A 16,937-nucleotide genomic window follows, 5' to 3' on the forward strand; every position below is an offset into this window, starting at 1 on the left:
ACAATGAAAAGGATTCATTGGTAAGTTTACGGTAGCCAAATCAACGAAAAAGGTTTAAATGGTCATCGGCTTGTTGCCGGTTACTATACTTTTCACTTTTACTAAATAACAACTTATGAAGCAGGAGTCCCTAGTCAAGGAAAACTTTATTTGTGTTTTAGGGCCTATAAACAAGCTCCGTAATGGGATGAACAGCCTGACATCTGTGCCTATAAAATGAATTTGGCATCAGGAAAAAAAATGTGAAACTAATGTGCAGGGCTGAAAGACAGAACCTATTTCAGCGCATTTCGGTCCATAAATCAGATGACTGGGTCATACACAGCTCATGCAGTAACAACAGTAACACAATCTGCTATCAGTGACATGTTTTCTGTCAACAAACTGTACTGCAAGGTGTAAAAATCTACAGGGTTATTAATGCTAATAGTAAAACGGATCACTCAGTAAGGCACTTAAAGAGGAGTTCCACCTAAATTTGGAACTTCCGCTTATCCCAGTCCTCACCCCCTTACATGCCACATTTGGCATGTAATTTTTTGGGGGGGGGGAGTGGGGGCTTCAGGAAGAGTGGGACTTCCTGTCCCACTTCCTCCTTCCTGTAGGCGATTAAGCTTAATCGCCTACAGGAAGGGGCTGCTGTAGGCGATCGCCTAGGACACGTCACAGGTCCTAGGCGATCTCCTGGGCAATTACACGGCGCAGCGCCGGGCCGCTCGCGCATGCACAGTGGGTGCCCGGCCGTGAAGCCGAAAGCTGTGGTGCCCACAGTGACAATGAAGACGCCGGCCGGGGAGGGGGGGAGAGGAGCGGAGCCCCGGCCGGCGCGTCGCTGGAACGCTGGAGCAGGTAAGTGTCTGTTTATTAAAAGCCAGCAGCTACACTTTTTGTAGCTGCTGACTTTTAATAAACATACAAATTGTCTGGAACTCCCCTTTAATGGGGCTGTGTTAGCCAAAAGTGAGCTTCTTTCATCAGCTGCAGAAGAATAGAGTGCTATTTTCAAAGCATATTGCCTAAAAAAATGCAACTTTGTAAATATATCTTCATCATACAAACATACAAAAAATATTGCTAAAAAAAATAGCAACGTCCATCACGTTCCATCTATTTTATTTGTAAACTGTTTAAATGCTGTTTATCCAGAAGAAGGTAAAGAGAAACCACAGTTGTTGGTCAATTATCCTGTCTGTGCAATAGGGCACAGATCAGTTTGCTGGAAAACTCATTCCATTGATAAATCCTATATATTAATTAAAATTCTTTATCAAGATAGATAATATTTTTAATAAGAACACCACCCAATCTACATTTAAACTTACATTTACTTATATGAAGTACAGTAAAACCTTGGTTTGAGAGTAACTTGGTTTGAGAGCGTTTTGCAAGACAAGCAAAATGTTTAATACATTTTGCCTTGATATACAAGCGATGTCTTGATATAAGAGTAGCGTCATGTCACAACTGAGTGTAAAAAAGAAGAGAGGAGCCTCTAAGTGTAGCAATATGGTTACATTTAATGAAGGTACAACATTTAGCAATGTATTACTACACTTAGAGGGGCCTCTCTTCTCTTTTATACCCTGTAAAAAAATGCTTTGATATACAAGTGCTTTGGATTACAAGCTTGTTTCTGGAACAAATGATGCTTGAAAACCAAGGTTTTACTGTATATCTATACCCAAAAACAAAAATGTAGTATACTGTAGCCTGCCAGTCCTTAGATGTAGTGACTGCAAGAATATTTCCAGCAAGTACAGAAAATACCTTCTTGATCTTGCCAGAAATATAGTGCCCTTGTAACTTTCTGGGTGTTTAAACGCAAGCATTTTATCTTTGTTGTATTAATTACTAGTCCTATAAATCCATCATAAGGGAAAAGTCTACCCTCTGTGACATGTATGGCTCCCTCCATACAATGAAGAAATGAGTGTAGCCACCCAAGTTTAGGAAGTATGTTATCTGCAGGATTACTAAGTAAAAAAAATGAATAAATAAAAACTGAAAGTAGAAATCTACAGCGGCAGCCACATCTGGAGATTAGTAAATTGCAATCTATTACATTTTGTATTCAGGTTTAGATCTGCTTCAAATGTACATTATTGACCACTCCTTGGTATCATGGACTAAAGCTATGTGTTTTTTTGCAGCAATGGGTTCTGGTTTGAACTCTTCCAAGCATGGCGTTTGTATGTTTTTCTTGTTTTTCCTATTTTTCATGGATTTTCTCCAAAAAAAAAAGGAAATGTTTCAAGAAAACGATCTTCAACCCAATTTGATGCTAGTGTGTGTATGACAGTAGGATTAGATTGTTATTAATCGCTTTAGGGAACAGGGAGTGGTGTGCATTTTTTTTATATTATCTACAAAGTACTATTGAATATGTCCTTTCTGTATAATGAGTGAAACAAATCCCAATTCCACGTACAGAAAACCTTGTTTGATACGGAGAGGTTTTCTTAAAGGGCTTGTAAAGGAATTTTTTTTTCCCCCTTACCTCAGTGCAGTCCTCCTTCACTTACCTCATCCTTCCATTTTGCTATTAAATGACCTTATTTCTTCTGAGAAATGCTCACTTCCTGTTCTTCTGTCTGTAACTACACACCGTAATATGAGGCTTTCTTCCTGGTGTGGAGAAAGCCTCTTGAGGGGGGAGGGGGTGAGCAGGCAAGTCAGGACACTCTCTACTTTGCAGATAGAGAAAGGTTCTGGGGGCGTCCTGACACTCCTGCTCGCCCCCTCAGGAGACTTTCTCCACACCAGGAAAAAGTCTCGCATTACGGTGTGTAGTTACAGACAGAAGAACAGGAAGTGAGGATTTCTCAGAAGAAATAAGGAAGCAAAATGGATGGATGAGGTAAGTGAAGGAGGACTGCACTAAGGTAAAGGAAGCTATTTAGGGGATTTTTTTGTTTCCTTTACAACCCCTTTAAGCCTGAATTCATATCAGCGGTTCACTTACATGAAAATTTACAAGGGCTTATGTATAAATACCAGTGTATAAGGGACCATTCCTAGTACAGCCTGTCAGATTCCATTTGTCATATTTTCCAAGTATTGACCCAAAATAATGCCTGATTTATTTCTAATGGTAATTATACAGATGTTTCATTGTTCTAGGAGCCCTTTGCCTTCTTGAATAATGTTAGACTTTAAAATGATCTCTTTTAACATAAAAGTACAGAGTTTTTGCTTTAAAGCTGATTCAAGCTTGTTAACGCTCAACGTTGCAAGATATAAACACTGTGGTTTCTGTTGGCTAAGGCTGGAGGAGCAGCGATACAGATCAACCAAAGAACTTTAGTAGGAAAATACTATGAAAAACAGCCTTGTTGAATTTCTCTCCATTGTACACCTGGAGAAAGCTGTTCTTAATATTAGCACACCTGTCAAGACAGATTGAGTTCACATGGGCACAAAGAATCCATTGTACACATACACAATCATCTTTTATTCCACAGATCAAACATAGATCGTGCCATGTTCCTTTTCTATATTATATGTACAGTATATCCCCAAACAATGGGAATGCCAGGCTGCACTTTGAAGTTTGTAACCTGGGTAGTAGCAAAAATAAAACATTCTTTATTTCAGTAGATGATTGATAAATTTGGAAAAAAGTCAGAACAATGTTTCTGGAATGAATGTGGGAAAAGGACAAAGACACTACTACAAACCCTTGATGTGTATGTTTTAGCTGTTGGACCTGAACAGAGAATTTCTGAATGGGCAGAATGGGTGATGAGAGAGGGACCCACATAAACAACCCATAATAGCAAGTGATGACCCTGACTTCAAGCATTGCTTGTATAACTTCAGCCAAGTCTAAACTTCTAAGGTGAGATAATGAGCGTCTGGATCCGAGAAGCTTAATATTACACAGAGATAATTTATTTTTACATAATATCATGTTCATATCAGGGTCATTATGGATCAGTGGTCATTGACTGTTCTCTTCCCTGTCTATTGCTTTAGAAAATATTGGTATCTGTCCAGATATCAGTCTATTTGTGACAGCTAAAGGGCATGTTATGGGGGGCATTTTCAATGTATATGACAACCTAATGGCCACCTAAACCCTATATGCTTGTAGGTGGGGTGAAGTGGCTATAACACACACAGTCCCAGTACAGTGAAAAAACATGTGTTGAACAATGCAAAGACAGTTCACAAATAATGTGCTGGGAAGGCAGCCCAGCCAGGAACACTCACAGGTCAGACAGCGTGTAGAGAGCAGGTTTCAGCCAGACTGGCAGGGCCTGTAGAGAAGGGCAAAATGCGGCCTGGCTGTCTTATGCCCAAGCAGCCATGTGTCCAGGGAAGCAGCAAACCCTACACTTTCCCTCCTCATCGGGAATCTTTCCCATATGCTAGTTCTGTCCCTACCAGATGGTGTACCTGTCCCTACTCTACCAACTTGCAAATGCGCACCAAACCTGGGAGCAAGGGCCTTAAAATGCTCTGCCTGACCCAAGATGGCTGCAGGAGTCACATGGGGTGGCAGCATCCAATAGGATAGCTTTCCCAGTGAGCCAGGAAACCACAGAGGAGCCATTTTCCTCTTGACTTCCTCTCCAACTGCAGTGCCACTGCAGACGATTGCAACCTGCAGTTGGAGAAAGTAGACTGCACCTGCCTAAATGCTGATGGATAAACCTCTTATCTACCCCAGTACACAAACCACTAGTGTAAAGCCACGTCTGTCTCATTGTGCTTTAGACCACATGTTGGTCAGAAATGTTCCCTTTTGTAGAATTCCATACTAGTTAACGTAAGATTTTCAAAATAGACAGCAGATGCAACAGCTGGGACAAAATACATATTTTTCTGTTTAACTTATCCATAAATACTCATCTGAGATGCTGGAAAGAAGAGCCAGACTGGGAACGAAAAACAGCCAGTTCAGAAGTAGTAGGTGATAAAGAAATGAATCTGATTATCAAGTTAAGATAAATAACTATACTATAACTGCTGCTTTAAACATTATGGTTAAACATTATGGTTCAAACCTGTGTCATGACCTGCCTACGATCTTTTAGGTAGCTAAAACAAGCAAGCTAAGAATGTTTTATGACATGACCATTTGGGAATATATGTCAAAGGTTTCTTATACCTTGTTTGTTGTCTATCTATAATGTTACATGCCATACTTGTTAATACATTCCAAATTAGATATGGTGTCAAGCTGCTAGCATCTAACACTGTTGACCAATCACAGAGGCAGCTCTTTAATTTGGCAAATTAGGCGGTCGCCTAAGGCCTCGCACTCACAGGGGCCTCACGGCCACCTAACTTACCCAATGCACCCAGTTTTGAGGGAGCGTTAAGAGCCCTGACTCAGGAGAGGGGCGGCCAGCTTCCCTAACAACCAGTGAATATCGGTGACACCACCCCTTGTGACGTCAATGAACCAGCATGCCCTCAGTCAATGATGTCAAAAGGGGGTGGGTTCACCAGGTGACATAACCAAGTGGCCATAGTTATTAAAAATCAGGATCTGTTTGACCATGGTCGCCCTATCCACCCAGAGATTTTTGATGGGTAAACCTTGGTTTTTTTGTTTTTCCATCTCGTTGTATGGGACATTAGGTTTGTTACCAGGGTGTGTGATACGGGTCTCTTTGTGTCGTTTTGTATTATCGTTTTTCCATCACCTTGTTTGTCTACTGTACGATCTAAAGAATTTGTCGTTATATGCTGGATTTTATGCCAATAAAACTTTTTGTAAAAGAAAAATCAGGATCTGGGGGCCACCTTGTTAAAGAGGTCTTCCAGATTCTGATAAGCCCCCTGCACGCAGACCCCCTCAACCACCGGCCAGGGTTGTGGGGAAGAGGCTCTTGTCCTTGAATTATTTTTCCCATCATGGGTGTGAGTGGGGCCTCATGTCAAGTTTTGCCTAAGGCCTCACAAAGCCTAGAGCCGCCTAATCATGTACTCTATGTGCTTTCTACAGTGTATAAATATCTTTGTCAAAGAGTGGTGGTCTCTCTTCTGGAGGGGGCTACAGTTGGTCATGATTGTTAATTGTTCAATGTGTGTAGTGCTTGTTTGGAAATGCTATAAGGGTACACAGTGACCCCAGGTTGGAATCATATCTGGGTGGTATCTCTTGGAAGTGCGTTGCGGGACTCCGTTCCATCTTTACCTGCTGTTGTGCCTGAATTTCCCCAACCCGGTCTTGTCTGACAGGATTGCTGAAGAGAATCTCACTGAGTAAATTGGTGAGGAGTATCAGGAGAGTAAAACTACTAGTTGGTCCCCTATGTCTGGCTACAGGTCCAGCTCTGAAGACGCCCCCCTTTAAAGGGTTTGGCTGAACTTGATTAACTTCAAGCAGCAATTTGTGCTCTCTTACTCGCCCAAGTTATTTTGTTGTCCGGGTTGCAAGCAAATAAAAAAGGGGTTCTTAATAAATGCCCCCTTAGACTGTGTGGATAGGTATTGGATGCAAATAAGCTGTTATGCCCAGTGTGGGTCATCTAGCAGCAGAGTGAGTACAAAGTGGCCTTGTGACAAATACGCAGCACACATACATGTGTTTCCCAAAAGGGGAACGTGTGGCCGAGATCCCTCAGTGAAGCCATGTTCTGCTTTTATGAAAGGGCCGACATGATATGAATCAAAATTTCTGTGGAATGCTTCCAACACTCCCGCTGCTGTCAATCAAAGTCAGCTAGCCAATCTGCGGCGAGAGGGGGAGGGGCCAGGTTGGGGCTCTGTGTCTGAATGGAAATATGGAGCTGTGACTCGGCTCAGGTGCCCCCATAGAAAGCTGCTTGCTATATGGGCACTGAACAGGAGGGAGGGGCCAGGATCACAGAAATGGGACCCGAGAAGAGGAGGATCCGGGCTGCTCTGTGCAAATCCACTGCAAAAAAAGCAGGTAATGATAACATGTTTGTTATTTTTATAGGAAAACAACGATCCTTTACAATAAGGTGAACAGATTTTTAAATTGAAATCCGGGGACTTTTTTTTTTTTACTAGGAAATGGCGGCAATCAGCGACTCAATGCCCGTCGCCGCCGCCGTCCGCCTCACAGCCTGTCAAGTCTTACTCTCCCGGCCCCGCCTACTACTGGGTGGGGAGTGGAGGAAGATCACTCTGCCAGGGAAGGCAAGGAGATAAGCAGGCAGACAGCTGGCCGGGACTTAAAGCCAAGGCAGAAGAACATGCGAGCGGGAGCGGAACGGCCATGCACCCAAAACTGAAGAAATATTCCCTCTGCTCTGACCAGCACATGATCATCAGAAAGGGGCACATATAATGGAAAAAAATACACCCCCCTTAAGCTATTAGGAGCATTGGAGCAGGGGTGTATAATTCAGATTTTTATTTATTCTGCACTGACTATCTTTGAAATTGCCCCAGTCCCTGTTCACATCCAATCAGGGGACAAAACCGGTGACAGGCTTGGTCTGGGGACAGTGTCCTCAACCCGGGGACTGTCCCCAGAAACCGGGGATGTCTGGTCACCCTACTTTAGAATCACCTTAGGGCGTCAGCATACCAAGGCATTTTGGGCAATTTCATGCTCCCAACTTTGTGGGAACAGTTTGGGGATGGCCCCTTCCTGTTCCAACATGATTGCGCACCAGTGTACAAAACAAGGTCCATAAAGACATGTATATAACTTGTATGACCCAATAATTTAAAGAGCCAAGGCTGCTCTTGGCTCCACCTATCTGTCATAATTGGTTGTATACCCAATGTTGATTTGTGGAGTCTGTTCCCAAATGTTTTTAACATGTAAACCGTTTTATGTAAATACATTTTGTTTTTTACACTTACCTGGTTTCTTATCAGTGCCGTGAAAGTCCCTCCCCCCTCCTTCCCCCCTTTTTTTGACCTATGTTTATGGAATTGCCTGGGCCTCAAGCAGCCTTGGCTCTTTAAATTATTGGGTCATACAAGTTATATACTAACTGGGAGGTTGGCACAATTTAAATAGTTGTATCATTAGTCTAATTGAGGCAATACTCACCCCTTTCGATCCATAAAGACATGGATGAGCGAGTTTGGTTTAGAGCAGTGGTTCTCAACCTTTTAGTACCGTGACCCCTTGATAAAATTTGCCAAGTTGTGGGGACCCCTAACAGTAAAATTATTTTTGTAGCGTGGGTTGTCAGCACCCAAGGCAAGACAAGTAATTTGCGCCCCTAACTCACGCAAATTTAGCGCTCTCTGAGTCCTCCACTCGTACAGTATTAAAACCGCATATGGTACATTTTAGAATGTATCTCTCTTTCTCTTTGTTCTCCTCTTTTTCCCTTTTATCTCTCGCTATCCTAATTTCTTGTTTTTTTCCCCATCCCTCTCTCTAGCCGTCTTTCTTGTTTATTCGCTTATTCTCTCACTTTTTCTTTCTTCCTCCCCCTCTTTTCATCTCCCTTACATGTATTCTCTACTTTAATTCCTTCTCTTACTCCTTGGTAGGGGGTGGGATCAGTGGCAATGCTAGCGGGAGTTCTGATCAGCCAACTTAGGTGCTTTTGATCAAGGTCATCTGCTGATCTGAGAACTGTAGTGGGGACTTTTTATGGCAACTATAATCACATGTAGTGTTACTCACTGTGTCTCTGACTTTGTGGTGTCTCGTAGTATTGACACCTATGCTTAAATCAGGAGATAGGGTCTCCTCCAGCTCCTCCCACCCGACAAACCTCACCAGTCAGCGGACCTCTAGTCTCTGCCCCCCAGTCATGCCGTGAACTGAATTGGCGGCAGCAAAGAGGCTGAGTGGGCGATCGTGTGTTCCAGGAACAGCCCAGCTGGGTGGCCATCAGCTCCAGAGACAGCCCTGCTGAGCAGCCGCAAGAGGGTTGAGAGAGTGGTGCAGGCTTCAGGAACAGCCCAGGATTTGGTGACCCCTGGTAAATCATCATTTGAATACCTGAGGGGATCCCGACCCCCAGGTTGAGAACCACTGGTTTAGAGGAACTTGACTGGCCTGCACAGAAATAGTGTGTGTGTGCGTGTGTGGTGTTTAGCAGTTAATTCTGACTGGATTCCACCACAAAGGCAGTCCTGTTATATAATGCTCACTATTTCATTTGGCTCCACAAACGTTTCCAAACCTGGCAGAACAATAAAATGTATCTACTGGCACCAATGACCACCACATACAACCAGACTATAACAAGCTCTGCTGCTTTCAGGCCAACACCGGCCTACAATCTTCTCAGACCCACCGGCTCCACTCCACATGTGACTGCCAGTCCAGGCCTGCAAAAAATACCTCTTTAACAAAATTATCTCTAAAAACAAAAGACACTTTGATAAATGTATCTAGTTGGTAAACAAGACTTTACTAGCATTTTAATTCCTTTAAGGGATATTAAGCGTGGAATGATTTGTCATTTTGGACCTGGCATATTAAGGCTCTTCTCATTAAGACTTAAACTACACATTATGTGCAAAGCTGCAGCTGATTATCCATAAAGAGGATAATGAACACCGCTCTGTCCCTCCAGTCTTGCTCACAATCAGTGTGCACGCTTCATGTCCCACATAGGCTCTGTATATATTCAGGCTCCTACTGTACAGGAATTGCTGTCTTTTCCAAATCACTGCAGTTTAACTTAATGAAATGTTTCCCTTGTGATGCTTTAAGGTTTGGTGTTTTATGAGAATGGCAATCTTTTTAGTAAAGTGTTACCTCAGAGATTTCCACTATTCTGATCCTGTGTTGATATATATTACCATTAAGTAAATGCTGCTTATTCTGCACATTTACAAAAATGAGGTAATGGAAAGACTGAGTGGGTTTATGAGCGGCAGATTTCTTACTAAAGGACCTTTTTTTGGCCTGTTCAGGTAATATTCTCCAGTATCTGATGGGCAGCACTCATTAACTCCTAGCGAGCATTGTTTGTGATAGGGCATTTTACAGTAAAGAAAAAAAAATCTTTCAAGAATCATGCAGTGGTTTTGTACATTTTCCTTTCCTTTTTTATAATGTTTATAATGTTTTTTTTTTTTTTAGTCTGGTAAATATTACCAGACTAGAGAGGGCTTTAGACACTTTTTTACATGTTTTCCTCGATTTCTTTACTTCTCTGTAAAAAAAGTAAATTTAGGGAGGTTAATAGCTGAAGAAATGTACTTACATACATACAGTGTGGAAAAGGTCAAAGCAGAAACTTAACCCAGAGGTTTCAGACTGGCAAGCTGTGCCTGCTCTTTAGCTAACTCATAGTGCTCTGGGAATCAATTGACATGCATTAAATGTCTATTTATAAAACAGCGATATATATATATATATATATATGTATATATATATATATATATATATATATATATATATATATATATATATATATATATGTATACAGTATCTCACAAAAAAGACCACTGCCTTGTTAAAGAAGCTAAGGGTAAAGGTGATGGACTGGCCAAGCATATCTCCAGACCTAAACCCTATGGAGCATCTGTGGGGCATCCTCAAATGGAAGGTGGAGGAGTGCAAGGTCTCTAACACCCACCAGCTCTATGATGTCATCATGGAGGAGTGGAAGAGGACTGCAGTGGCAACCTGTGAAGTTCTGGTGAACTCCATGCCCATAAGGGTTAAGGCAGTGCTGGAAATAATGGTGACCACACAAAATATTGACACTTTGGGTCCAATTTGAAAATTTTCATTGGATATTCCGACCGTGCCCCGTCTTTTTCCATCGGAATTTCTGAAGGACTTAGATAGACAGCAGGTTCTCTATTTTTCCGTTGGAAATTCTGACTGAGATTTGCCCGGTCACAAGTCCAACCGTGTGTACGCGGCATTAGGGGTGTACTCACATTTGTTGCCATCGGTTTAGACATTAATGGCGGTGTGAAGTTATTTTGAGGGGACAGCAAATTTACACTGTTATACAAGCTGTGCACTCACTACTTTACATTGTATCAATGTGTCATTTCTTCAGTGTTGTCACATGAAAAGATATAACTGCAGTACCAGTATCACTTTGGTGTCTTTTATTTGCAGAAGCAAGTAAGGTCCAGAGGAATCTACATCCTAAACCCTCATCTGACACTACTTCTAAATTTTGTGAATGTACAGAATGTTGGCAACGGTTTCACATGCATGGCCAATATAAGACACCCATATACCTTGGCAGCATTTTAGTTTGAATAATGATAGGAATAGAGGTTCACTCCAGAAAATTGGAATATTAAAGTGTTACTAAACCCAGGACCCTGCATTCACTATATGTTGTCCCCCACAGTACACAGAACAGGAAAATGCAATTATTTTAATTAATATAAACTGCTAAATACCTTTTCTCATCAGCAGTATATAGCAGTCTTGTGACTTCTATCAGTGTCTGGTTAAAACGTGTAGGAGGAGTTTTCATTCTTCTCTGACTGTCCTATGAGGTTGCATAACTCTTGCCCTTCTGTCTGGATGGTGCTGATTGGCCCTATGCTGATCACATGCACCCTCCCAAAAAAAAAAGTGCCTCCAAGGCTCTGTTCCATCAGTGAGCATAACAAGCATGCATTACTGCATATACAGACTGATTTTACTGTTTTACTAGTAACGCTTTAAGCCTTGAGATGACTACAAGGAGCGCAGTTTACCTGCTCAGAGCTTCAGTTTTCTATTTAGGTATTTCCATTGTGCACAAATCCAATGGCAGTACTAAAGTCTCTTTCAAATCCACCCGTCTTCCATTAACGGCAGTACTAAAGTCTCTTTCAAATCCACCCATCTTTCTTTAATGGCAGTTCTAACGTTTATTTCTATATCACCAATTAGATTCAAACCTAGAAATCTGAGTGGGATTGGTAATGTCAGAATCAGAGAGGAGATATTAGACTCTACAGGCTTTGGGAAGAATATTCTTACTGCCCTACTACCCTTTCGGGTGGTATGTGACTACAGTAACTTACATAGAATTCAAGGTAAATTGGGTGAACATTGTGATTTTTACAACATTTCTGCATTCGGTAACACATTAGTTTACTAATTCCATGGTTTCATTACAGCCTGGACCTGACATTTTATTATACATCAAAGCTAATTAGATATATACCTGTCCGTACTCCATACTTCAGAGTGTCCCTGCAGTCCACCAGGATTTGTTCTAGGGACTCGGGATTGTCTGACAGTTCCAGGTTAAAGCCTTCTATCCCTTCTAAGAGCTGGTGGGGATGGTGGAAATCCAGGACTTTGGTGGATCTGTCGAAAGTTTTCCTCACATAATTCAAGAGAATGTCAACCACCTCCAAGAGAAACTGCATGGTGGATTCCTCTCCATTTTTGGCAGGCAGTAAATCTGCAGAACAAACAAGCTATTAGAAGGCCGGCCTTTGAATGTAAGAGCAAAAGATTGATCACCAGGTGACGGGGTGTCTGCTAGTTGCTAGGATCTTTATATATGGCTTGCTCCAGGAGAATACAAATTGTCTGCACAAAATCCTAAGTGCATTATCAGACATCACCCTGACAGTCAGAGTAGTTGCTCATTTGGAGTCAACCATATTTCTTTGTCTAATCTCCGTCTCTTTTCCAGTCATCTCTGTTACTGTGATTAAGCACTTACACATTATACAGACATTCTGTGTTTATAAAATAGCAGCAATTATTTCACAAGCAGCAATGCAATCTGTTTTAGATTGGCTTGAAGGCATATAGGATACATTACCACATGTACGAAAATGCATTTTTTTTGTTAACATTTGACAACTTATTGCATTTAAAGGAGATTCCAGCTTGTTTATATGTCAGTTGTTAAACAATGCAAAAGTGCCAATAAGATTTTTTTGCAAAGCATATGCTGTTAAAGTGAGAAGTCTGGGCAAGGTATCAGGTTCACTTTACAGAAAGGACTTTAAAAAGCCACTGTTACTTTGCCCTGGATGGCAAAATGCCTCTTTATAGCCCATCCCTCCAGGGCCAGCCCTACCATGGGTTTCCAGTGGGTCCAATGGACCCAGACAGCACTTTGAGAGGGGCAGCAAATTGAACCACGTCCACCTCTCCTACTTTTCTGTTTATCCAGCAAATTGACCACCAAGATTTTTTTTCCAGCAGTTTTGTGTGTCATGACGACACCTCCACCCCCCCCCCCCCCCCCGGGCTGCTCTGCCTGCCTCTATACTATACTATACTATACTATACTTTGAGCTTGGATATTCTGTTATATCTTTCAACTAGGCATATTTACCAATACATGCACATTTGCCACCTTACTGCTCCATGAGAGCCCTCACCCCGTAGCACCAAGTATGGGGGAGCATGTGACATCAATTTTGTGACAGTGCATGGGCCCTAACAACTGGCTAGTCAAGCCCAAGGATTGTCACATGAGGAAGGCAACATGCACCGTGATATAGGGATGGGAGGAGGGGACAGTGATAATATCCACCCAGAATTACATCGGAGCCTACTCAGAGTGGTCTCTTGCAGCAGGCAGGTGGAAAGGGAGCATAGATCATTGAGCATAATTGTTGGGAGGATGAGCTAGAAGGAGACACTTATACCTTGAATGGGTAAAGTGAAAGTGTCTTTCAAAGCCTAAGTTTACCTAAAATAAAAAATCATCACAAGGGACATTACTAACCATCAGTGAGATGTTTACCTTGTGCCGCCATGTCCAGCTTCCATGAATGAAACAATCTATGAAAGGAGGACAGGCTGATGACTGATAGGTCCCTCTATTCAAAGATTGTGTTTCATTCATAGAAGCTTCTATGAATGGAAGAGGGCGAATGGAAGGCATAGTTGGGTACACTTGATGAGTGCCTATCTAAGCCCCTTAATTCTATCAACTCCCAGCAGGCGGAGGGGTGTGGGGCATTGGAGGAAGAACATTTTGGAAAAAGGATGACACAGCAGCACAAGGGACACATCTCACTGAAGGTAAGTAATATTCCTTGTGCTGATTTTTATAGGTAAACTTATACTTTAAGAAGTGTGTACTTTTCTTTTCTATACTCTTCTGGCGATATCATTTAGCAACAGGTTGCTTGAGATTTTTGTGTAAGTTTTCAGGCAGAGCCAGTCACAAATGGACATCTTTCAGGTCGGGCAACTGGCTGCTGAGACACTGGGTGTTTCACTGGAAGAACCAGGCATGTCACAGCTGGTCTACTAGTGGATCCAGGAGGCAGTGGAGTACAAGGAAAAATACATTTGCACCGTTTAAAGTATATTCTCTGAAAATGTTATGCATTAAGATAAAAAACTTTCTGTGTGCAGCAGCCCCCCTAATACTTACCCAAGCCCCATCTCAATCCAACGATATTGCTCGAGAGCCTCGGCTGTCTGGGACTCTCGCTCCTCATTGGCTGAGACAGCAGCGAGCGCCATTGGCTCTCGCTGCTGTCAATCAAAGTCAGTGAGCCAATAAGGAGAGAGGGGTGACCTGCGGCTCTGCGTCTGAATGGGCACACAGAGCAGCGGCTCGGCTCTGGTGCCCCCATAGCAAGCTGCTTGCTGTGGGACCACTCAGCAGGAGGAAGGGGTCAGGAGTTCCCGGCGAGGGACCTGAGAAAAGGAGGATCTGGTCTGCTCTGTGCAAAACCATTACACAGAGCAGGTAAGTATAACATGTTTGTTATTTTTAAACAAAAAAACGCCAAGACTTTATTATCACTTTAATGAACTACAACAGAGAGAAATGTATTTCATATATGTGTAGCTGTTTGCCCAGAATTCAGCTTTATGATCATGTTCGTAAAATCATCTGCCTCACAGTATTTAATTTTCTAAACAAATACGTACTCAAGTGTTCTAGATGTACCTGTTGTGCTCAGTGTGGAATGTTTAAAATTGTAACTACTGGGAAGTTATAGACACAGAAATGTATTGTAAAGGTCATAATGAAAGCCTTTAATAATAAAGGCATGTCAAATTAGTATTTTACGTGACCCCTTTGAACCTTCTCTGCAACCCTCGGTCGTTTAAAGTCATTGCAAAGGTAAATGTTTTTTTTTACCTCAACCTCCCTGGCGGTATGATTCTTTCTGAAAAAACATGCTGAAAGCGGTACAATTATTTGCAAGGAAATTTGGTGTTTTATACTGTAGGTCTGTAATTTTTAGGAATAACTCACTTAAATCTGACCAAACAAGAATCTAATAGGCATCCCGGGTATGACATTTTTTTAAAAACAAAATTTTAAATTATAATATAATAAATAATTATAAATAATTCTAGCAAGTAATAATATAATTAAAATAAAAATTATTCAATAATGTAATCAACTCAAAATCACTGAAATTTTCTCAGTTGCAGAATTGTTGCTGTCATTATTTTTTTTTTTTTATGACGAATTTCCCCGCAAATCGCTATCGCACAATTCTGCAAGTGATTATAATTTATTATCACTGTTTTCTAGCTGATCTAAAACCATTTTTGACATAAAAAGACACTTTTGGTTGCTATGGACAATCTACAGTTTTCAGGCAGTAAGAAAGGTTTTTATTATATAAAATGACATGTAGGACACTGGGCAGACCACTAGGGACAAGGGGGGTGTGTATTTTTTACATACAGTACTGTAATCTATAAGATTACAGTATACTGTATGTATAGTGTTTGTTTACTTTTTTGAATTTGGCGCCGATCTCCGCTCCTGTGCGTCGTAACGTCGCAGGGAACGGAGATCGGCGGCACAGGAGGACGCTGTGTGAATCGAGCGAGGTCCCGCTCACTCACACAGCGCGGTGACTTCGCTGGATCCAGGAGAAGGTAAGCCAGCGCACGCTGCAGGCTCTGCATATCTACCCCGAGCGTGACTCGGGGTTACCGATTTTGGTAGAAAAAATCAACCCCGAGTCACGCTCGGGGATACCGCCAGGAGGGTTAATGCATGCTCTGTTGATTATGCATGCTAAATTGATTATATTCCTGCATTTGTATTCTGCTTTCCAGAATTATTAAAACAAGAACTTCTTGTATTTTTAATTAGGCAAACTACAAACCTGCATTGTGCCAAATATTTTGCTGATTTTAGAAAGAAATTGATTATAAATGCTTAAATAAATTGAGTTAAAATGATAATAAACCTAAGGAAACTAAAGGATATTTGTGTAACTGTAAATCACTTATTATTACAGGTATGTTAATATAATAAGATGTAGAAAAAAAATATTTCTCCTACATTTGTCTAATAATCTCCATTATATCATGAATACTGTAACCTTTTTTCCCTTTTGCATTTTTAAATTAGACCCTTTGCCCTTGTTTGTAAGGACTGTGAATACATGTGGCTTTTTGAAACTAGGTTAGTCACGCATTCAGTTATTAATGTGTAATAAATAAATGCTATAAAAACATAAGCCTAACTGAACTTATATTAATATGAATTGTAGTTTATCTCTATGCTGTAATAGTAATAATAATAACAATAATAATAATGTGCTCCAGTTATTTTTTCGAATTAAAAATTCACGACACACTCATTGCCAAAGCTATTAAAATATCTCTATAAAAAGGGCTATTGTAAATGAGACTACTTGTAATTATGCAGCGGTCAAGCAAATGAAAAAGCAACTCATTTTTGAATATCACAGGCGTTGCAGTGTTCAGTAGAATCATTTAGGTTAATTTAAAGTTACACAATTGTAGTAATTGTTAAGTATCCTTGTAATTGTGAATGCTGCACAGGCCATAGTGGTATATCTTTGATAAAAAGTCTTACCTCTTGCAAATAAGTTGGAGAAGTCTGTCTCGGCGCGCCGGAACCTTGATTCCTTCTCAATGTTCTCACAGACAAGGAGGTTCTTGGAGGACTGTCTCTCCTTGAAGGAACTCACAATTCTGCTCTTCTCCTCCAAACTGTTGTTCCTCTGCAGGAAACCTACATTATTACAAACAGAACAAGTCAGAGGCAGGCTCTTATCGTCCCTCAGCATGGTGACAGCTGAAGAGATTTCTGGCTTCAGGACAATAGATCAACTGGAAGGTTATCCTTCAAAGTGCTCAACAG

General features: G+C 41.4%; 1 protein-coding gene across 4 annotated transcripts in view; it reads right to left on the reverse strand.

Annotated features, from left to right (window-relative positions):
* Positions 1 to 16,937, reverse strand: part of GAD1 (glutamate decarboxylase 1) — a 151,990-nt gene that overhangs the window by 52,930 nt on the left and 82,123 nt on the right. For all 4 annotated transcript variants that reach the window (XM_040357774.1, XM_040357773.1, XM_040357775.1 and 1 more), the window contains 2 exons: positions 16,650 to 16,808; positions 12,036 to 12,278 (listed from right to left, as the gene is read on the reverse strand). In XM_040357774.1, the coding sequence (XP_040213708.1) occupies positions 12,036 to 12,278; positions 16,650 to 16,808 (402 nt within the window). The remainder of the gene's footprint in view (positions 1 to 12,035; positions 12,279 to 16,649; positions 16,809 to 16,937) is intronic.

The sequence above is a fragment of the Rana temporaria genome, chromosome 6 (assembly GCF_905171775.1).
Source record: "Rana temporaria chromosome 6, aRanTem1.1, whole genome shotgun sequence".
Taxonomy (NCBI): Eukaryota; Metazoa; Chordata; class Amphibia; order Anura; family Ranidae; genus Rana; species Rana temporaria.